The sequence below is a fragment of the Tachyglossus aculeatus genome, chromosome 7 (genome assembly GCF_015852505.1).
Source record: "Tachyglossus aculeatus isolate mTacAcu1 chromosome 7, mTacAcu1.pri, whole genome shotgun sequence".
NCBI lineage: Eukaryota > Metazoa > Chordata > Mammalia > Monotremata > Tachyglossidae > Tachyglossus > Tachyglossus aculeatus.
Genome location: NC_052072.1, coordinates 51,955,959 through 51,979,406, shown reverse-complemented (window position 1 = coordinate 51,979,406; position 23,448 = coordinate 51,955,959). Strand labels below are relative to the sequence as shown.

The 23,448-nt window shown below is 40.3% G+C and overlaps 1 protein-coding gene across 6 annotated transcripts in view; it reads right to left on the bottom strand.

Moving 5' to 3' along the window:
• The window catches only part of HDAC4 (histone deacetylase 4), a 510,642-nt gene that overhangs the window by 133,078 nt on the left and 354,116 nt on the right, over nucleotides 1-23,448 (bottom strand). For all 6 annotated transcript variants that reach the window (XM_038748724.1, XM_038748726.1, XM_038748725.1 and 3 more), the window contains one exon: nucleotides 15,755-15,876. In XM_038748724.1, coding sequence (XP_038604652.1) covers nucleotides 15,755-15,876 — 122 coding nt within the window. The remainder of the gene's footprint in view (nucleotides 1-15,754; nucleotides 15,877-23,448) is intronic.

Here is a 23,448-nt window from a genome sequence, read left to right as displayed (position 1 = left end):
ACCCAATAATCTTATTACTCATCTTATTACCAGGGTTCCCATTTTTCAGGTGGCCTCAAACTGGATATTCTGTCTCCAGCTTAAACTCAATATCCTCAGGTTTGCATTTCACACTTCTCTGTCATGTGTCCTCCACAAACTCTTCATCCCTCAGTCAGCTGCCAAGTCTCACTGCTTCCTTCGACACAACATAATTCATAGCTCTCCAATCTTCTTTATCTCCACTGCTTAATTCCTTATCCAGTCCTCGCTTACTTCACTCTTAGATTCTCATAATCTCTCCCTGTTGGACTCATTCAACAGTGGATGTATAATCAGATGGATCTGCTTTCCTTCCCTGTTAAACTAGGAAGTTCCTTGAAGGCGGTATTAATGTCGATCTTCCCCTCTAGACTATAGGTTCACTGTGGGCAGTGTACGGATCTACCAATGCTCTTGCAGTGTACTCTCCCAAGCGCTTAGCACAGTGCTTTGCACACAGTTTAAACAATCAATAAGTACCACAGAGGATATACCGCTTGATGTCTCCCAGAGGCATGGTACAATGCTCTTCACACAACGGGTGCTCAATGAATACTGTTGGAGATGAATATGGTTCTGAGTCTCCAGCTGGTCCCCCCTCCAAAATATTCTGCACTCTACAATTAAAATTGGCTTCTCAGCCCAATTTCAGTTGCAGTGTGTGGAATATTTTGATGCTTAAACCTTCTTGGGATGAACCCCCATTTTCACCTAGATAAGATACCAGGTTGTGTCTGTTGCCTTCAAAGCTCTGCATCTCCAGGTCTCTGCCTGACTGCTTTTATCTCCCCATTATACACCAGGCCACACTTGCTTTTCAAACCTAGCTTGCTTTCCCAAAGCCCCCATTAACTGGTCCTTCCTCTCCTGCCATCAAATCCTTGTCTATGCTGACAAAGCATGGTACAACCTCCTTGTTCTTATAATCATCATAATAATAATGATGGTGCTTACTATGTGGCAAGCACTGTTCTAAGTGCTGGGGAGGTTACAAGGTGATCAGGTTGTCCCACGTGGGGCTCACAGTCGTAATCCCCATTTTACAGATGAGGTAACTGAGGCACAGAGAAGTTAAGTGACTTGCCCAAAGTCACACAGTTGATGAGTGGCAGAGCCGGGATTAGAACCCACCACCTCAGAACTTCCAAGCCCATACTCTTTCCACTAAGCCATGTTGCTTCTCATTTTTATCATACAACCTCCTCCACCCCCACACCTTTTAACTGGCACTCCACATCCCAAATCTGTCATGAAGTTTTCACTGACTGACATCATTCTTTTCCAGTTTGCCAGTATAATTCATGACAGACTTCTCAATGCACATTTGGATTTAGTAGTGCAGTACTGCTCTGCACACAGTAAGTGCTCAATAAATAAGATTCAATGAATGAATACACTTATGAAAACTGTCTGCTGTGATCTGTTTTAGACTCTAAGCTCCTTAAGGGCAGGGGAAATATTTGTTCCTTCATATATCTAGTGCAGTTTTAGGTACATTGTAGGCTTTCAAATATATATCGACTTATCACTGACAATTTTGAACACTGAATTGGAATACAGTTAATAAAGTACAAAAATAACCCATATCCTGAAGCTATCACTAAAGAAAATTCTCAAGCTTCACAAGAATGAACAAAGGATTTAAAACATATATTCTTTTCTTGTTTCCAAGCATAAAATCCTTCCGAACTGTGAAATATCATTTGGATAACTCTAACTCTAACCACAATTCCTGGATGTTTTTCTAGAATATGCTATCATTCCAAAGAGGCCTAAGGAATGGCAAATCAAGACATTTCTAATCTGTTCCACTGCCTCTTCATTTTTGTATATTTCACAAGAGGCTAACAGAGTCTTAATAAAATGAGTTAAACAGCCCTTAAAACTATACACTTATCTACAATTCTAAACACTAGCAGGCTTACTTTCTGAAGATTTTAGATAAATGCTCTTCAAACATGCTTGGGGCTTTAAACCCTTCTAGCTGTCTGACCAAAGCTACAAAACAAACCCCCCCCCCCCCCACAAAAAAATAAAGTAAAAACCCATTTTGAAAGACATCTTCACCAAATGTGTCACTCAGCTAGTTCAACAATCAAAGTAAAACAGGTGTCACGTACTTGGGGCTCAATTTAATTTAACAATAATTTCCTTCCTGGAAGTCAACAGACACTCATCCTTACATGTGGCCGCAAGGGTAAATTGTTGTTAACAGTGAATAGGTTTAATGTCATTTAAAGTAATTGTGAGTCAATTCACAGAAACTGTGCATTGAAAAAGCCCAATGCTCAAGAATCGGAAGAATGATAATGTACTGTAATGAAATGCTGGATGCCTGTTAATTTAGAAACTAAGGTAGTCTGTTCATTCGGAGGGAACACTTGGTAATTGAGGATAATTTTCCTTAAAAGCAATGAGGTGAATTACAACTCAGATAAGACAGATAAGACTTTCCTAGTCCTAATTACTTTAGAATTGCCACCATCCCATCACATCAGGGTTGGAACGGCCAGCCACCAAGCACACAAACCAAGGGGACTGGTAGTAGCAGTGCCTCTATGTTCCTGCTACTGCCCACTTTCATCCTCCACCTTGTTCTGTCACACAAGTAGCTCTTGGGAAGGTGAAGGAAAGTGGTGTGGGAGCTCAGACTTCCAATGGGAAAAGGTGGCCGGGCTTGGAAGTCAGAGGGCATGGGTTCTAATCCCGGCTCCACCACTCGTCTGCTGTGTGACCTTGGGCAAATCACTTAACTTCTCTGTGACTCCATTCCCTCATTTGTAAAATGGGGATTGCGACTGTGAGCCCCACATGGGACAATCTGATTACTTTGTGTCTACCCCAGTGCTTAGAATAGTGCTTGGCACGGAGTAAGCACTTAACATATACCATAATAATAATAATAACTCAGGACAAGTTCCAGAACCTTCCTTGGCACCATGATTACTTCCATACTGCCCAACACCTAACAACAATAATAATAATTGCGATATCTGTTAAGTGCTTACACTATGTGCCTAGCATGCTGTCAAGGCCTAAGGTAGATAAAGGATAATCCGATCTGGCACAGTCCCTGTCACGCATGTGGCTCACAGTCTAATGGGGAGGAAGGAGGGACATTTAATACCTATTTTATAGTTGAGAAAACTACGGGTCAGAGAAGTTAAGTTACTTGCCTAAGGACACACAGCAGGCAAATGGTGGAACTGGAGTTAAAAGTGAGGATTTTGGACTTCCAGTGCTGTGCTTTTCCCGCCAGGCCAGCTGTTTCTCTAATAATTCATTTGGAATGATTTATCATCTTCTTCCCTCTTCTTCATCCAATATATTTTATTCACAGATCTGGCATATGATTTCATTTTTTGTGAGGGTGAGGCAACAACTTTAAAATATTCAGGAGTTTTGGAACTTACACCACATACTTCTTCACATTCTTTTCTACAGTTTAGAGGGAAAATAATCAAATACATTTGCCATGGACAGCAAACCCAAGCTCCATTTAAAAGCAATGTTTTGGTAGGTTCATCTTATTAGTTGTTTTTCTATTAGCCCCAAACACATGTGATGCAGCTTCTTTCCCCTCTTAATAGGATGAAAAATGTAAATGAGCAAGGCAAACATGTACTGAAATTGATCACCTCTATGGAGAGATTTTTTTTAAAAAAATAGATGAATTTAACATGTCAACTTAAAAAAGTGACCAAATATTTTTTCTTTCCATATATTATGGGCTGTTTTTCACAGCATAAAGAGAGGAAACATGTAAAAGGCCTAATCAGTAAATCAAGGCTATTTATTGAGCACTTACTGTATGCTGATCACTGTACTAGGCACTTGGGAGAGGACACTTCAGTAGTTGGTATTCTATTTATTTTATTAATGATGTGTATATATCAATAATTCTATTTATTTATATTGATGCTATTAATGCCTATTTAATTGTTTTGTTGTCTGTCTCCCCCATTCTAGACTGTGGAACCTGCTGTTGGGTAGGGATTGTCTCTGTTGCTGAATTGTTCTTTCCAAGCGCTTAGTACAGTGCTCTACACACAGTAGGCGCTCAGTAAATATGACTGAATGAATAAAAGTTGGTAGACACATTCTCTGCCCACAAAGAGCTCACAATCTACAGCTGTGGGGGTGATTAGAAGCATGAAGCAAACCCTGATTAAGTGAGGACAATCACGTAATCCTCTTCTTATTTTTGCTGGATGAAAACAAGGAAATGAAAAGTCCTATAATTTAATCATGATTGCTTTTGTGAGATGCATGCCTTGTCCGGAGATAGGTGTGCCCAAATTACTTAAATAAGATGAAAGCCACTTACAATGCCTCATGACCTCATCTTTTCAAAGACACTCGTCTTTGGGAAACACAGCGGCTTCAATTCTGGGAGCAACATCCAGAGGAACAGCCCAGTCAGAAACCCTGAGGATGCCCAAAGAGCAGAGCACCTGTCAGAAATGGCGCTCTGGCCCCGCATTCCTGGTTTCAATTCAACCCAGGCCTGGGTCGCCCCTCTTCATGAGTTTCAAGGCCATTTCTGGCTCCGGCCAGCTCCCACACCTCCTCTGCTGGGATCCTTTGCCTTGGGTCGTTGAAGGCTCTGAGACGCAACTGCAGTTGTCTTTCAACAGTCCTAGTCCTAACTCTAATCCTGCTTCCCAAGTTTGGCCACTGCTAGAAGCCAGCAGTCTGTGGAGTGTCTGAAGTTTCTGAAGATGGCTCCAGGCCCTAAATGTGAGGCCCTGCCCCCTCGAAACCTGCACAGGCATCAGGACTATTGAAAATGAACCCAGCCAGTTCCAGGGAGGGAGACCAAACTTGATAGTCACTCTTTCGAGGAAATCAATGTGACCCTCAGGAAATCGAGAAAATATTCTATCCCTCTCCCTTCTCTTCCCTATCTCTGTTATCTATCAATCTGTTGCGCTTGTGACCCTCCAAACTAGTAGCTACCACCTGTGATGAAGATGGGAGATGGCATGAGGCTGAGGTATGAGACCAGTTGACTTTCCAAAGGCCATGAAATGAGAGTGACTTTTTATCTAGACTATAAGCCTGTTGTTGGTAGGGAATGTGTCTACCAGCACTGCTATACTATACTCTCCAAAGTGCTTAGTACACTGCTCTGCACACAATAAGGGCTCAATACATAAAACTGATTGATTGATCACTGAAACAGAGGACATTTGGAATGGATTTTTCCATGTCTTTTTTCCTTTATTTGCCTTGATTTCAGAACAGCGTTGAACACCTGGTTATGCCAATCCCTGTACAAAAATATACTCAGTTCTCATATAATTTAGGAATTACATTCTCGACCAATCCTGCCTAAAGAAAACTTGGGAGCTGTGGTATTTGTTTTTTTTGACATGCAAAGACGCAGACAACCATTACTTCTGACAACAGACTATGTTCTATCCAGGTTGACAAGGGATAATAATAATAATAATGATGGCATTTATTAAGCACTTACTATGTGCCAAGCACTGTTCTAAGCACTGGGGAGGTACAGGGTGATCAGATTGTCCCACGGGGGGCTCACAGTCTTAATCCCCATTTTACAGATGAGGTAACTGAGGCACAGAGAAGTTAAGTGACTTGTCCAAAGTCACACTGCTGACAATTGGCGGAGCTGGAATTTGAACCCATGACCTCTGACTCCAAAGCCCATGCTCTTTCCATTGAGCCACGCTGGAATAATGTTACCTAAGAGCCTTCTTTTCAAAACACACAGTGAAAATGTACATCATGGAAGAACTGAGTAAAGAGAACACATATATCACCTTTTTTGTTAATGCAGGCTATGACTTTGACTACTTTACGTATTTCTCACTAGCTGCAAGAATTTCTGCTGCAGTTCAGATGAAGGAATTGGGAACAAGAGACTCAGAATGCAGAAGTCTCAGTTTTTGACCCTGTCAACTGAGAGAACATGTGAATGGGGCAACAAAGACCCTTTCTTGAACTGGACTGACATTCTCAACAGCAGGAAATTCAATGATTCTTTCAAAATTCATTCCTACTCTATGCTAAAGATTCAATTCACTCTATGTCCACTTCACTGCATTTTTCAGAAAATAAGCCTTAAGGTATTAGATTAATCAAAACCGGTGAGAGAAATCTTATTTGTTTATTGATCAATTACGCCAAATACTTTGTCATAGAATCATATTTACTTTTAACACAGTGAGCTTTCATATGATTTTGCTCATTGCAAACCTATACCAGAATCTTACAGCATTTCTGTAGGACTCCAAAACAGCATGGTGACATTGTACATATTGACTTCACCTGTATTAAATACCCCTTTGATAGTCACATACTCTTTCTGTCACACAAAATCATATCACAAAATGAATAGATTAAGAAAAAGAGTCACCAAAAAGAAAAAAAAAATGGATCATAGCTCTAATGAAACAATGGGCAAATGCTGTTTTGTACCAGAACACTTAATTTTTAAATGGCCATACAGAACTGAAGGAAGGTTCTTCTCCAACTCCCAAGAGGGCATTAGTAGCAATTAATAGGAAAGATTCCAAAACTTTCAGAGTTATCTAACAAGAAAAAATTCCAAGAACATGTCACCCATAGCTCTACCTGGCCAAAAAAGATGGAAAGAACTAGAGACTATCAACAGAAGAGATGGATCAATAGGTTTTAAGGAAGGTTTCAGAGAAAAACAGGAAGCAATCATCATGATTAGAGAAATGAATGGACTTATTTAATCAATCTTCAGCTTTGGCAACTGCACTGGTGACTGAAAAGAAAAACAGCAGCAGTCATTGTTGTGATAGGCTCCTCAAGGGAGCCAACGGTGTTTATCTTGGTTCTGTTGTTTTAAAAATACACCCCTTTCAGGAAACACTGGTGGGAGAAGTTTACCTTGCTCCATCCTAAAAATCAGCGTACATTATCTTCCATTTCCTAACATCTTAAGGATAAATCTCTGGCTTTAAACTGTAAGGCACTCAACTTGCAAAACAACAGTTTAAGAGCGAAACCAGTCGGAAAGTTGGGTATGCTGACAAAGCGAGTCCAACGGTGGAAACTGAAAGCATTAAGCTGACTGCATAGGAAATTGCAGATGCCGTCAAAGGCTGGCTCGCAGAAAAGCAGAATCAGGCAGTCCTCCACCACATTCGAAAACAGCTGTTGGGCACAGGTCTGCTGTTAGGCAAAACAACTTTAAAACACGTATGAGGCGAGGATGGCTCTTTCCAGTGAAGTACCACGGGATACTTCAAATTCTTGCCCGGCTTCCCTAGCAGAGTTAGCAAATACGCCGGAAATCAACACCACTGGAATCAGACTCCACAGTGGTTTCAAGCTCCAGCAGGAATAGGGCTTAAAATGCCATCTTAGAGGAATCAAAAACTTTCGGGCCCTACATGGGACTAAGAATTCCATTTTTTCTTGTTTCTTCTCACTAGGAAAAAAGTGTGTGTGTGTGTGTGTGTGTGTGTGTGTGTGTGTGTGTGTACACACACCCACCCACACCCATGCACAAGATACTTGGAGAAGAGTGAAATTTTTTCCTAAACATTTGGTATTTGAATACTTCAACCACATGAAAGGCAAAGTTAAAGTGTCCAGCATTATGAAAAATAACCGTATGGATGATGACATTGCAAGAGTTAAATCTTACCCTTTAGAAACTGTTGAATATCCATGGCTGAAATTTATTAATTCAACATATAAAATGCTTAACACTAATATGTACTCTATGTTTTGTTTTGTTTCTTTAATTGCCTTGCTGAATACAAACAGAAATAAAAATGTAACCAACTCGTTAACCTTGATTTCTTTTGCTGGTCCCTATCAGAGATGGTGAGTGTACTTGTTGAACTTAAGTTATAGCTAATGAAAGATGGTGCTGTCTTAGATACTGTTAATAATATTTGTACAGAGGCAGTTACAAAACAGTGACTAGACCCAGAGATCAATGGTCACAGTTAAAGAATATCATCGCCCTAAAATCTGGTTTTAATTGGGGTCTCTAATGAGCGTAAACTAAATTGATATTAGGTTAATGATAACATTAATTTATTTGGTTATGCCTAATCCTGCATACCAACATGTGCGACATTTCCACTGATATGCACTGTGCTAATGAAATCATTTTAGTGAGCCGTCCCACTAGTGTGAGCAACATAATTATATCCAGCATGGCTCAGTGGAAAGAGCACGGGCTTGGGAGTCAGAGGTCATGGGTTCTAATCCTGGCTCCGCCACATGCCTGCTGTGTGACCTTGGTCAAGTCACTTAACTTCTCTGAGCCTCAGTTACCTCATCTGTAAAATGGGGATTAAGACTGTGAGCCCCACGTGGGACAACCTGATCACCTTGTATTCCCCCCACCCCAGAACTTAGAACAGCGCTTTACAAATGCCATCATTATTATTATTATTACATCCAAGACTGTAATTCCTAGGGTTTAGTAATGGTAATGTGAGCAACAGGCATGAATCCTGTGTAAGCAATGAATAGTGAAGACCCTGGTCTACTAGTTGGAAGTAGGGCTGAAAAGTATACATACTGAAGAAGTTACAGTTAGGAACAGTAATAGAAAGATTTCCAAAACACTTATAATAATAATAATAATAATGATGATGATAATAATAATAATAATAATAATAATAATAGTATTTGTTAAGCACTTACTGAGTGCCAGGCACTGTTCTAAGCGCTGGTGTAGATACAGCAAATCAGGTTGGACACAGCCCCTGTCCAATGTGGGGCTCACAGTCTCAATCCCCATTTTCCGGATGAGGTAACTGAGGCCCAGAGAAGTGAAGTGACTTGCCCAACGTCACACAGCAGACACGTGACAGAGCTGGGATGTTTTGTTTTGTTGTCTGTCTCCCCCTTCTAGGCTGTGAGCCCGTTGATGGGTAGGGTCCGTGTCTATATGTTGCCGAAATGTACTTCCCAAGCGCTTACTACAGTGCTCTGCACACAATAAGAGCTCAATAAATAAGATTGAATGAATGAATGAACCCATGAACCTCTGACCCCCAGGCTCATACTCCATTTACTACGCCATGCAGCATTATAAGGTAATATGAAGTTGTTTTTTTTCCTGTCTTAGTGAGGAGGTAGAGAATGGCATGGAGGGGAAAGTGTGAGGATGAACAACAAAAACAAAAAAAGCCTGAAAAGTAGCCAGAGAACTGACTGTAAGATTGTTGTGGGCAGGGAACGTGTCTACCAACTCTGTTATATTGTACTCTTCCAAGCTCTTAGTACAGTGCTCTACACATACTCAGTGCTAAATAAATGATTAATTTGACCGCTACAGTGGACATAATTAAAAAATCAACAATTCCAAGGAGTCTAACAGTAAAATAATTTTATGCAGAAATGGAACACCCAGATTAAATGAGCAGATTAATCTTTTTCTTCAAAAAACAATGAAAACAAATCTGAGAATAAAGCACATAGCTTTAAGAGGCAAGGGCTGCACTAATGGCTTGCTGTTAGTGTTTACTGGTTCACGCACTTTTATTTTCCAGGAACGCTTTGGTAGAAATTATTTATGATATTATTATGTGCTTCTTTTCTAAAGATGCCAATTTTTGTGTCTCTCTGACTGAAAAATGAAAAAGAGTAGAGAAAGCAAAGTCTATTTTTCTTGGTTTCACAAGTCAAAGTGTTCAGGATAAAATGAAGAGTAGAGGAGGAACATCACTTTCCAAAGAGGCAATTTTCTTGGGTTTACCCATTTCAAATCAGTGTGTCTCATTCAGTTAATTGACAGAATTTACTAAGTGCTTACTCTGGGCCAAGCACTGTACTGAGTTCCTGAAACAAAAGTACAAAAAAGTAGAAATGATCCCTGCCCTTAAGGGGTATGCAATCCAGCTTGCAATGTGCTTCTCAGCCTTAGTCAACTGTAACAATTTCTTCTTTGAATTGCACATTTCATTTTTTTTCAGTATATTTACAAAATGATCTTACTTTGTTACAAGTGCCAAACTAATTTATTTCATCACCATTATTGGTACCCCTTAGTTTGAAGTCTGAAAGGAAGCTTATTCGATTTTAGCGTATTATCAATGGGACTTTAATAAAACAGAACAAAACTGTAGTCATAGCAATCTCTTTCTAGAGGTCTTTGAATTGCTTTTCTCAAGCCTGCTCTCAATGGATCTGACAAGCTGGGATTTGTTTTAGGCAGAATGTTCAGTTAGTTTGAAAAGAGGCACAGTAAGCCATGAATTTGTCTTTTCAGCTAATGAACATTTTGTTGGGAAATGCTTTTTTTAAATTAAATGATCATCAATGAATTCCCTCCAGAAATACAAAGATTTTTGGCCTTACAATGACTATGGAAACAATGAAGAAACAAAACTCAAAATGAATTTTAATGGAGTTTATGAACCATCAATTCACAAGTGAAATTGAGAGGAACTGGGCAGGATTCCATCTGGGATGATAGAAGGATGATGGATCACTTTCACGCACCTACTTTTATACATTTATAATCGCTTTACTTTGTCCAATTTCCCTCAACTACTTTCAGACTCAGGTTCCCTATGAAAATGTTTTAAATTCACTACTTTGCAATAGTTACAAATGCCTTTATCCAAAGGCTGCAGGAGTAAGTTAAAAGAACCACTTTAATTTGTGTAAGATGTTTATGTCAATCAATGGGATTTATTGAGGGCTTACTGTATGCAGAGCACTGTACTAAGCACTTGGGAGAGTACAATACATGTTCTCTGCCCACAACAGGCTTACAGTCTAGATGGGGAGACAGACATTAATATAAATAAATTATAAATTATGGATCTGTATACAAGTGCTGTGGGGCTGAGGAAGAGGTGAATAAAGGGTGCCAATCCAAGTGCAAGGACAATAGAGGAGGAAGTGGGATAAGAGGAAATGAGGGGTTAGTGGGGGAAGGTCTCTCAGAGGAGATGTTATTTTACTAAGGCCTTGAAAGTAGGGAGAGTGATCGTCTGTCAGATGCGAAGGGGGAGAGAGTTCCAGGCCAGAGGCAGAATGTGAGCAAAAGGTTGGTGGCGAAGTAGACAAGATCGAGATACAGTGAGTAAGTTGGCATTTATGGGAGCCAAGTGTGCGGGCTGGGTTGTATTAGGAAATCAGGGTGCTAGGTATGAGAGGGCAAGGTGTTCGAGTGCTTCAAAGCCTTGGTAAAGAGTTTCTGTTTGGTGCGGAGGTGTATGGGCAATCCTGGAGGTTCTCGAGGAGTGGGGAAACAAGCACCGAATACATACTTAACACCTTGCACACAGTAGTCATTTAACGAATACTACTGACTGATTGAAGAATGACGATTTCTCAATTAAAAAAAAGAATCAAATGGAGTAAAACTTGGAAAAGTGAATGTACCAATGTGAAGTTAGATGACTAAGGATGCCTATTTTTAGGTGCTAGAATGAATGCTGTTTTTCTAAACATGAAAGAAGTTATTTATTGTGATGAGGCCCACTGTGGTCTTTCCCGTGTTTGTAATGACTCTTCTCCGTGCAACTAAAAAGTCTCGGAAACTCTTCAGAATGCTATTTTGCTATATCTAATAAAGGTCTTGTTGCAAAGTGAAAGAAGAAAATGCAAACCCATTTTGGATCCATTGCGTACCACATTTCTAGAAACACAGAATAAATTTGTAGCAATATGCACTAAATACCAGGTCCTGTGATCAAAACAGAGGAGTCTTGCGGGGCACACAGCCAAGGTGGGATTACTTATGTATCTACATAAATATTATCATTGCTTAAGCAACAATCTTTTAGAAACTTAATTTTGCATAGAGCTGGCTGGTTTTCATGCATTCACATTTCTTTCCAGGTTAATCATGACACCAATAACCTCCCATTCAAAGTCTATTCTCATTGCTGATTGCAATTAACTTTTCTACTCATATACTATGAGATTTATTTTTCTGAACAAATTATTTGAGTTAAATATGTGGTTTTCCAGTACCAAGCCTCAAAATATGCAGGGGGCATTTATTTATATATACCTTTACATTGAATAACATTCAGCTGAAGGAGTTTTTTTAACTCATTAGTTAATTACTGGGGAAAACCTATGCCTCACTCTAGAAGAATTAAAGCTCTTAGAGGTACTTATTTACTTTCATATTTCTGCTTACATCCCGTACCTCCCATATGTTCTAAACATTGCTCAGCACACTGCGGATTGTCCAAAATTGTTACTACTCATTCTGGGGAGAGGATTCACAATTCAATATTCTGAAAGGGGAAGTCAACAAGAGCTGAAAGTAGCCTGATTTGTAAACCAGGCAAATCCAAATTTTTAATAGAATTTATATTCAAATTAGGAGACATTACCAGAAAATTAGTGTCATCATCCCTAAAAACTGAGATTAAGTTGCAGTGTCTGAAAGTCAATTTTTGATATGCTAATTTGCCTATTAAGTCGACTACTCAAAGACTGAATTTTTTTGGGTTTCAAATGTCATTTGAAAGATGTAATCTAGTTTAGAAAAGCCTTCTTTAGAAAGAGCACAGTTCTTTAACTTATATATTTAACCTAGTTGACAAAAATATGCTGCATAGAGTTTCTGCATGTAGAGAACAGCTGCCAGCTGTCATAATAATTTATTACCCACACTTTGCATGAAATACTCTGATGTTGATATTTTCTTTTCTAAAAAGCACAAATCCAAATGCTTATGCATGAAGAATGATTTACATATATGCATCTGAAAGAACATTCCAGCTATAATAAAGACATTAAACCATCAATGAGCAGGAGAATTTCACACAACACAGAACATGTGTACGGGGGAAGGGGGAGGAAAATCAGGAAGGCACAGCAGCTTAGAATCTTCAAAGTCAAAACTCACAGAAGAAAACAATACCAAGGGGAAGAAGGTTCCTTAGAGATAGACATTTTGAAAAATGACATATTTGACTTATGTCAGGTTTTTTTTTTTAATTGAAGCTAATCTAGTTTTGCCAGCAACACATCCCAGCTGGTAAATCTAAAGTACCTCACACTCGAAGCTACCATATGAGCTAACCCCACCAAAAAAACACTATAGCCCATTGCTGTTGTGCCTTATAGTTGTCATTTATTGCACACTAAGGCAGGGAAGACAATTTTTCTTCTCAGACTCTGAGACAGGAATTGACCGTAAAAACAATTTTAATTATTTGCACCCTAAGTGCCACTGCCTTTGAGAGTACCTGTTCCAGTCTTTTTTGTTTGTTTGTGTTTTTATGGTATTTGTGATGTGCTTACTATGTGCCAGGCACTGTACTAAGTACTGGGGCAGATACAAGCTAGTTGCTAATCAGGTTGTATACAGTCCATGTCCCACTTGGGGCTCACAGTCTAACTGCCATTTTACAGATGAGGGAAATGAGGCACAGGGAAGTGAAGTGACTTGCCCAAGGTCACAAAGTAAACAAGTGGCAGATCCAGGATTAGAACTCAGGTCCTTCTGACTCCCAGGCTTGTGCTCTATCCACTAGGCCCCACCTAGATATACAGCATGTGCAAGACCCTCTCTCTCAAGCCCTGAAGTAAAACCACAATTGGGCTTCCGGAAATTTAATCATGAGATGCAATCCATGAATTTACATTCAAGTTTTTACCAAATATACAGCAATGGCAAGAGTTCATAATTTGATCAATAGATGTGGTTTTAAGTCTTTATTCTAAGCTTTCCAAAATAATGTACATAGTTATTCTTTAATGAACAAAATCATTTTTTATCCCCCAATAAAACAAATGAGGGGGCGGCCTAATATATGGGAATATTTCTTTCCCCGAAGGCAGAAAATCAAAGTTATAACACAAGGGTACAGATGGCTCAGTGTATGCACTGGATATACACCAATATCCAAGTGGGACTAGATGTTTGCAAGCCACATGTGCAAGACGATCCTAGAAACAAAATGCAACCATATGGTCCTTGCAAAAAAATGAAATGAACAAAAAGGGATTTACAAATTCAGTGCTAATACATAAGAACTGCAGTCTAGAAAGATCACTAGTCATATAATTGCCTGCAGTAACCCAGAAGTGCCTCATCGATACTAGTCTATCTTACCTCCTTCCCTTCCCCACAGCACCTGTATATATGTATATATGTCTGTACATATTTATTACTCTATTTATTCATTTATTTATTTTACTTGTACATATCTATTCTATTTATTTTATTCTGTTAGTATGTTTGGTTTTGTTCTCTGTCTCCCCCTTTTAGACTATGAGACCACTGCTGGGTAGGGACTGTCTCTATATGTTGCCATCTTGTACTTCCCAAGCGCTTAGTACAATGCTCTGCACACAGTAAGTGCTCAATAAATACGATTGATTGATTGATTGATTCTTTCTGATGCTCTGTGGTAAGCCCTCAATAAATATGATTGAATGAATGGTGGCGGGAGCTGCAGTAGTGGAAGAAACTTCCACAGACCCATCGGAGCACAGGTTGGGGAAAAGGACGGAGAAGCAGCGTGGCTCAGTGGAAAGAGCACGGGCTTTGGAGTCAGAGGTCATGGGTTCAAATTCTGGCTCCACCAAATGTCAGCTGTGTGACTTTGGGCAAGTCACTTAACTTCTCTGGGCCTCAGTTGCCTCATCTGTAAAATGGGGATGAAGACTGTGAGCCCCCCATGGGACAACCTGATCACCTTGTAACCTCCCCAGTGCTTAGAACAGTGCTCTGCACATAGTAAGCGCTTAATAAATGCCTTTTAAAAAAAAGACTCAGTGAAAGAACTAGCACTAAGGAATCTGGTTCTACTGGTATCTCTCTGCGCCCCCTCCCAATTCCATCATTCATCCATTCAATCGTATTTATTGAGATCTTACTGTGTGCAGAGCACCGTACTAAGTGCTTGGGAGAATATATTATAACAATAAACAGACACATTCCCTGCCCGCAACAAGCTCACGGTCGAGAGGAGGGGAGACAGACATTAATAAAAATACATAAATTACAGATATGTACATAAGGGCTGTGGGGCTGGGAGTGGGGAAGAATAAAGGGAGCAAGTCAGGGTGATGCAGAAGGAAGTGGGAGCAGAGGAAAGGGGGGGCTTAGTCAGGAAAGGCCTCTTGGAGGAGATGTGCCTTCATTAAGGCTTTGAAGTGAGGGAGAGTAATTGTCTATTGGATTTGAGGAGGGAGGGTGCTCCAGGCCAGAGGTATTCCCTCTCGTACAACTAGTGTGAGACACTCCATGGGCAATGGGGAAGGCCAAGTTTCACCCCAACCTGAGCAGCTCCTCCCTGAATCTTCCCTGAGCTGTGCCTCTTTGATTTTCTTCTCCAAAATGGTAGGAGCAGGAAAGATGCTGAGTGGAAATTCTTAACCCATAAGCAGGAGATTCTGATACCCACCCTATAGTCTTACTGTGTTAATACAATCAATTTTACCATACTTACAGGCTATGTAATTACAATACAGGCTAACAAAGAAGCAGTACCTCCAGGCACTATTTTCAGTTGAGTGTTGCACCTTGTGTTGCACAGGACACACGAAAATAATCTCTTTTCCACATAAGTTCATCATTTTAAAAATAAAATTTGGCTCGCATAAAGAAATTATGGTCTAAATGTAGGAACCAGCTATGTATTTCCTCTCTCAATCATTAACACGGTAAAGATGGATCATTTGGGTGATGTCATGTGCAAGACTGGTAGAAGACGACTGAGTTAATAAATGTCACAAAGCTATTTTTGCACTGTGCCAGAAGATAACAAATGTATCCATGACCAACCTGTTTTTCTAAGAGGAAAGTCATCTTTGGAGTCATACATTCCCAGCACGGGGTGATTGTAGGTGGCGGACACTCCACTTTGTGGGGGAGAGCTCTGGTCCAGGGAACTGTGCTGAGTTTTCCTACACAGGAAAAAGCAGAGACAGAGAACATGTAACTTAAGAACAGTCAGAAAATGTCAAGAAGGCTTCTATTTAGAATAAGGTCACTGGATAAGTTATTTTGATTAGTAGTCCCAGCAAATTTTCTCTTTTTGAAATGCAGGCCCGGCCCTAAAACCCAAATATATAGCTGGTTCTTGCTTCCGCATGAGGAGGAAAGGACGAATATTCTTGCAGTCACTGCCACCACTCCGAGATCTGAACTAGGTGTCCGAGATTAGTAGGGAATGAAGGAGGATGTTAGAGATTAGTAGGGAATGAAGGAGGATGTTAGCACATGCACGCTGGTGAGTCTCTAAGTTGTCTCTCTCTTAGATTTTGGTATCTAATGCCAGTCTAGCTGCCCTCTCTCATAGCACCCCAATGGCAGCTTGCAGCTTTGCTCCTACCCAGTGGCTTACACAACCTGTTCTCTGGACTAATTACCAGAAATAGTGCCCATCCTACCCTTTTTTCTAATAAGACTGACCCTCCATACTTATGGGTCTTCAAGGAGAGCCACCTCGAGGAGGAGTTGAGTGGGGATGGGAGGGAGGGGGATCTGAGAAGACATTTAAAAAACAGTGGATGGTACCTAAGCTAGGAGGAATAAGATTGGCTAGGGAGGGATGAAGCGGTGGAGAAAAGGGAGGGCAGTCGGGCAGGCTTGTAACATTTTGGGCTGTCAGTACATTAAAAGAAAAAGAAAGATCAAAAGCCCACTTAATAATAATAATGATAATAATAATGGTATTTGTTAAGTGCTTACTATGTGTCACTCACTGTTATAAGCACTGGTGTGGATATAACACACCAGTTATATGTTACTGTGTGTTACACAGTCCCTGTCCCACCTGGGGCTTGCAGTCTTCATCCCCATTTTACAGAGAAGTTAAGTGACTTGCCCAAGGTCATGCAGCAGACAAGTAGCGGAGCTGGGATTAGAACACAAGTCCTTCTGACTCCCAAGCCTGTGCTCTAGCCACTAAGCTACACTGCTTGATCAAAGGAAATTTTGCACATGAACATTTTGAGCATGGAGTGAGATACTGGACTTCAGGCAGGCTATGACTCCAGTAGTCCAAGTTACCCAGTTAATAATCCTTAGCTCTCCCTTCTTTTCTTTCAATTTATTTACTCAATCAGTGGTACTTATTGAGTGCTTGCGGTATGCAGAGAACTAAATTCAGTACCTGGAAGAGAGTACAATGCAACAGCCCTAAATTAATTACACAGAGAACCTAACAAGCATAACCTTTCCCTACAACTCTCCAGACACAAGACTTGCAAAATGTTTAAATTTCAGGGGATATGGTAAAATTCCAAAGTCCCTAAAAGTGTCATAAGTGGGCTTTGCAGGTCCTTCTCCTTACCTCTTCAATAGTCTCCAGCACACAGGGGTATTTGAAGAAGTGTGGTCTAATGAACAGAGCACAGGCATGAGAGTCAGAAGTACTGGGTTCTAATCCCAGTACTGCCACTTGTCTGCTATGTGACCTTGGGCAAGTCGCTTCACTTCTTTCGATCTCAGAGTCCTCATCTGTAAAATGGGAATTCAATACCACTTCTTCCTTCTTAGACTGTAAGCCCCGTAGGGGTCGGGTCAGGTACAGAGCTTAGTACGGTGCCTGAAATATACTAAGCACTTAACAATTATCATTATTATTATTATTGTTAATAACATGGAGAAACACATCTATTAAGCTCACTTCCTGTATAAAGCTCAGTTATTGAACTTGGTCTCCTTTGCCTTCCATTTTGACTGTGATTCAGATCGAGCTTTTCAAATTCATCAGGAAGGATGCTGTAAAAGGGTGAAGAGATTCTGCAGAGAGGGTCAACGGAAGGAACCTGAGAGAGTGTGTGTGTTGGGTGCTGGGGTGGTTAGAGGGTTGGTGTCACAGCATGGACTCATTAAAGGTGGTACCGTGGGCAGCAATATGGGTATTTACAAATGTCATGCAAAGTTAGTGGTCTCTTTTGCTCTGAAAGTTAGCTATAAATTGCACTAAACATGTTCAGACTGAGATGCAATGCATTCTCCACACACCTTAAATGTATTTTGATGTACATAATCTACTTAATGACCTAAAACAAATTTGCCAATTTACTTAGGCTGTTTATTTGAACATGCAAAATGCCAAACACACACACACACACCTGCAGTTATCTGAATTGAATACGTGATTCCTTAACGCAGTGCAGGTGCACATTTAAGCAGTATCAGGCAACTTAAATACACTGATGTATATTTATTATATATATAGTATATATAAAGAGAGACAGAGAAAGAAACAAGGGGAGAGGGAGAAAGCAAGCACACATATGTGCCTTCGTATTTGAATATGATGATTCCGAGGCAATCTTAGACGCTCATATGTACATATGGTGGAAAGAGTCTATGTATATCTATTGCCCATCCATTCCAAAAGATGTAAATGTATATACAGACTGTCTATTTTGCTGATGCATTTGCCACCTGCAACTCCTGATACTATGCTGTAACCTAACTACTGGTCACCTAGTCTTCCAAGTCACTCCTCTCTGGACTTCAGCATACCAGACTGGTCTACACGTTGCAGTTGTTTCCCGACAATCGGGCTGGCTGACATGCTACTTTGTTTGGGTTGATGGCAGAAATGTTTGTCTTGTTCTCCCTGCTTGCAGATGCCTTCTGTCAAAGAAAGACAAATGGAGAAAGCATTCTTTTCAAACTTGGGAAGCTTGTGGCTGTGACCTCCCTCAGTGCTATAGGACCTTGCATTCATTCATTCAATCAATCGTATTTATTGAGCACTTACTGTGTGCAAAGCACTCCACTAAGCATTTGGGAGAGTAAATATAACAACAAAAAGACACAAACCTGCCCACAATGACAGGCTGGAAGCCCTATTCCCTGCCAGGCTGGTGGTGGGCAGAGACTGAATCACACTTGGTTCAGAGGCCCCTTAAATCTAGGGCTCTGGATTGACCACCAAGGACCAATGCCCACTCAGTGGAACCTACTGAACCCATGAGAGGCTGTGTTGGTTTGTAACTAAGGACTGTTTGCCTGGACCAGTGAGGAGACAAAGGTATCCCTCTCCCACATGTATTTATTTACTTGTCTTAATATTGTCTTCTTGGTTGGTTAGACCCTGTTGCTTATTGCTGTTAATCAATCAAGCAATCACATCTCCTCCAAGAATCCTTCCCTAAGCCCTCCTCTGCTCTTCTACTCCCTTCTGCACCCCTCTTAGTTGCCCCTTCATTCATCCTCCCTCCCCTTTGTATATATCTGTAATTTATCTATTTACTTATTTATATTAATGTCTGTCTCCCCCTCTAGACTGCGAGCTCATTTTGGACAGGAATGTGTCTGTTGTTATATTGCACTCTCCCAAGTGCTTAGTAAAGTGCTTAGCACACAGTAAGTGCTCAATACATATGATTAAATGAATGAATGAGTAGTATTTACTGAGGGCTTACTGTATGCAGAGCACTGTATTAAGCACTTGGGAGAGTACAAAATAACTGAGTTGGTACAGGTGTTCTCCTCTATACTGTGCAGGTCACTGTGGTTAGGGAACAACTCTACCAACTCGGTTATACTGCACGCTCCCAAGCACTTAGAACAGTGCTCTGCACACAGTTAAGCACTCAATAAGTGCCACTGATTGATTGAGGTGCTCTTCAATCCATTGCTATCTCTGCCTTTAACTTAAAATGTAATCCCCATGTACCACATGGTCGCTGCTTGGCACATCATAAGCACTTAAGAAATACCAGAAACACCAATCAGGGCTTATTTTACTTTACTAGCCTCACTACTTGGAAATCTCATCATCCATTCTTATATGCCCTGTTCAATGAAACTGAGTTGCTGTGGGCATTGCCTCGGTGTTGCTGGATCTGCCTTACCACTGATTCTGAGTGTGGTTTGTAGGTGATGTTAAGAAACTGCTCAAATACCTGACTTGCCTCTTGGGGAGGACCAGAATTCCTGGCCAAGGAGATATCCCAGTTTCGTAGACCTTCAGTTTGGAAAGAGGTTCAGTGGTACAGACAATATATCTTCTCAGCCTCCCAGAGGACATATTTACCCTCCTTTGTTGTTGTTTTTTTCTTTTTGTACTACTTTATGTGTGCACTGTAGGGGATTGTCTAAATACAGAATACAGTAATAGTGTTAGGCTTGGTATCGCCAGTGAAAATATTTGGTTGTCTGCCGGGCTTTCCTGTGGAAGACTGGTGCTCTGTTCTCTTCAATCAATCAATGTTATTTATTGAGTGCTTACTGTGAGTAAAGCACTCTACTAAGCACTTGCAATACAACAGAGTTGGTAGACATGTTCCCTGCACAGGTGTATTGTCAGTTCCCAACACGTTCCAGAACCTTGGGGAAGTGGCCCATAATTAGCTGTGTGAGTTCTTACATAGACTGTTGAGGGCAGGGAACGTGACCACCAATTCTGTTGTACTGCACTCCCCCAAACGCGTTCTGCACACAGTAAGCACTCAATAAATATCAGTGACTGATATGGCTTTAATGCACTGTCATCAACATGTACCTGGATTACTGCCTCAAAAGATGTTCAGTGATGCTCTTGACCTGTTGAGGTTGAAGGTTTTCTATGTCACTGGAAAGGTATTCTGCCACCAGTGTCATACCTTAGGGTCTGCCACAATTCTTTTTCTCGTACATTTTAAGCGGAAGACGGTGTTGGTGATTCAGGCAAATGCTTGGTACACTGGCTTTCACGGACAACCATTACTCTTTACTTTCTAACCCCCTGGGGTGTAATGACTATTTTTCCCTATGTTTCCGCATTACTGCCCTCTCTTACACTGCAATTTCTCATGATGATCAGCCTGCCACAAGTCTGTCCAGATCTTTGTAGATTTTTTTCTTTCTCTGTCACTATCCATTAGTGTTGAGACCCATGTTTTTTTATGACAGAACAGAGCAATTTTACTACACAAGCTGGCGCAGAATCATCAGTCGGTCATTTTGTGTCCTTGGGCAGGTTTGGGAGGCTCGAAAACCATCTGATGCAAGTCCAATGCTTGAATGATGTCACTCTAGAGAGGGCAGATATCTCTAAAAGAAGGTTTACTCCATACCTGTCTTTGAGAGTGATCCATTATTAGCAAACTTGATTTTGCTTAGTGCTATGATGCCAATTCCAAATCTGGCTAACTCTGGAAGACTGCCAATATCCTTGCAGTGTAGCACCCATGATGCAATGGCTACTTTCTTTCTAGTTGTACTTGAAGGCTCACAGAACCACACCAAATGACCACCCTACTTAAGCTTCTTTGTTCAGAAACAACAAATAGTAAAGAATAATAGGATTGCAAAACATCTTAGCATCCACTCTTTAAGAGACTACTCTTAAAGAGACTAGAGTTCCCCCAAGAACTCTACAGTTCTCTGTACGCATTAGTTGCTCATGATGATAAGGACAAAGAAAAACTTCAAATACTTTGCCTCAATTTCAAAAATAATTTGGAAATATTTTAGGTTGCTTTTTTCTATATTTGTAGAAAGGGCACACAAACTGACCTGGAAAACCATGAGTAAGGACTTACTTTACTAAGTCAATCAAAGAATAAGGCTAAAAAAAAATTAAAACTTTCTGACAAAAATGGCATCCTTTAAATACACGACAGCTTTTCTCTTCCTGATTCTATCATCTCCTAGTGCCTTCATTATTAAAAATCTGGGATTCACCATACCTTAAATTTCCTTAAGGAGATTAAAGCACATGCTGGCATCATTTAGGCATCTGGCATGAAATCGGATACTGTTTAATTGTTTTGACGGCTCACAGAACAGCTGTCCTACCATGTTTTCTCAAAGTGAGAATCCTGTGTGCTAATAACAGTCAGTTTGTTTCACCCATCTAGGAAGTATCCTGAGGTGAACATCTGACAATCAGAAGAATTGAAGGGGCAATTAGTATAATTGTTCTAACCTATTCTAAAGGAAACAGCACATCTGAGGAAATCCCAGACAGAAAACTGACTCCCTGACTAGCCTCCCTTAACTACAAATAGGGCACAAATCAAAGAAGTACAAGAGTTATCTAACTGGACAAAGTATGGGGTAACGCCTTATATCCATCTTCCATCCACTTTTTGGAGAACTCAAGGAGCAATACTGTTTCCAGCCAACATCTCACCACCCAACCTTTCCTACCTAAATGTCATGATTAAAACAAAAAGAAACACAAAACCCTGAAAATCTCTTTTGGCACTGCTTTATCTGACTGAACCTGTCAATTCAACAAAGGATCTACCTCAGATCCTTAAGTAACAACAGGCAATCCCTTTCCTACTGATTAAGAATCAAAATATCCGTTTTTATTCATTAAATAGTACCTCCAACATAATAAAGAATTAATACTACTTAGCACTAACACAGCTCTTTAAAGACCATAACACTTTATAAACATTACCTAATTAGCCTTAAGAACTACATCAAATTTAAGAAAGATATTTAGATAAAACAAGAGTGGGTATTTCTGGTAACAACGTGTCTCAAAGCTAAAGATATATGCTACTTTTACTTCTGTTATTATTCATAATATTTTCTTATATTAAGTAAATACCCAAAGAATTGAGAAGCAGTATGGACTAGTGCAAAGTACACAGGCCCGGGAGTCAGAGGATCTGAGTTTTAATTCCAGTTCTGCTATTTGTCTGCTGTGTGACCTTGGGTGAATCATTTCACTTCTCTGTGTCTCAGTTCCCTCATCTGCAAAATGGGGATTCAATACCTTTTCTCCCTCCTACAAGGCCTGTTATTCCCATGTGGGTCAGGGACTATGTCCAACCTGATTATCTTGTATTTACCCCAGCAATTAGTACATTGCTTGGTACATAGTATATAATTTATTTATAATAATAATATTGATGGCATTTGTTAAGCGCTTACTATGTCCCAGGCACTGTACTAAGTTCTGGGCAATTTATGATTTATGATGTATTTATATCAATGTCTGTCTCCCCCTCTAGACTGTAAGCTCTTTGTGGACAGGGCTGTGTCTGTTTCCTGCTATATTGTACTCTCCTAAGCACTTAGTACAGTGCTCTGCACACAGTTAGTGCTCAATAAATACAAGTGAATGAATGAACATATGTGATAAGCTATTATTATTATTATTATTCTATATTTGAACTGTCTGTAAGTGAAGAGAAGTCCATAATAGCATCATTTAATGCCATCACCACCAAAGAGCCATGGAAAATGGTAAAGTTTCTTTCTGTGTTGCAATATCTACCAAGGTCTGCAGATATTAAAGGCCCCAGGTTATGATGTCCAAGTCAGAATTACATGGGCCTTGTCTGATTATTTCAATCAATCAATCAATCGTATTTACTGAGCACTAACTGTGTGCAGAGCACTGTACTAAGCGCTTGGGAAGTACAAGTTGGCAACATATAGAGACAGTCCCTACCCAACAGTGGGCTCACAGTCTAGCAGTTTCCCCACTGCTCACTGAGTAGAGCAGGGTGACTCAATCATTGCAGCCAGGCTTAAGCAACATGAAAGCTAAAAGCTGGTGTCAA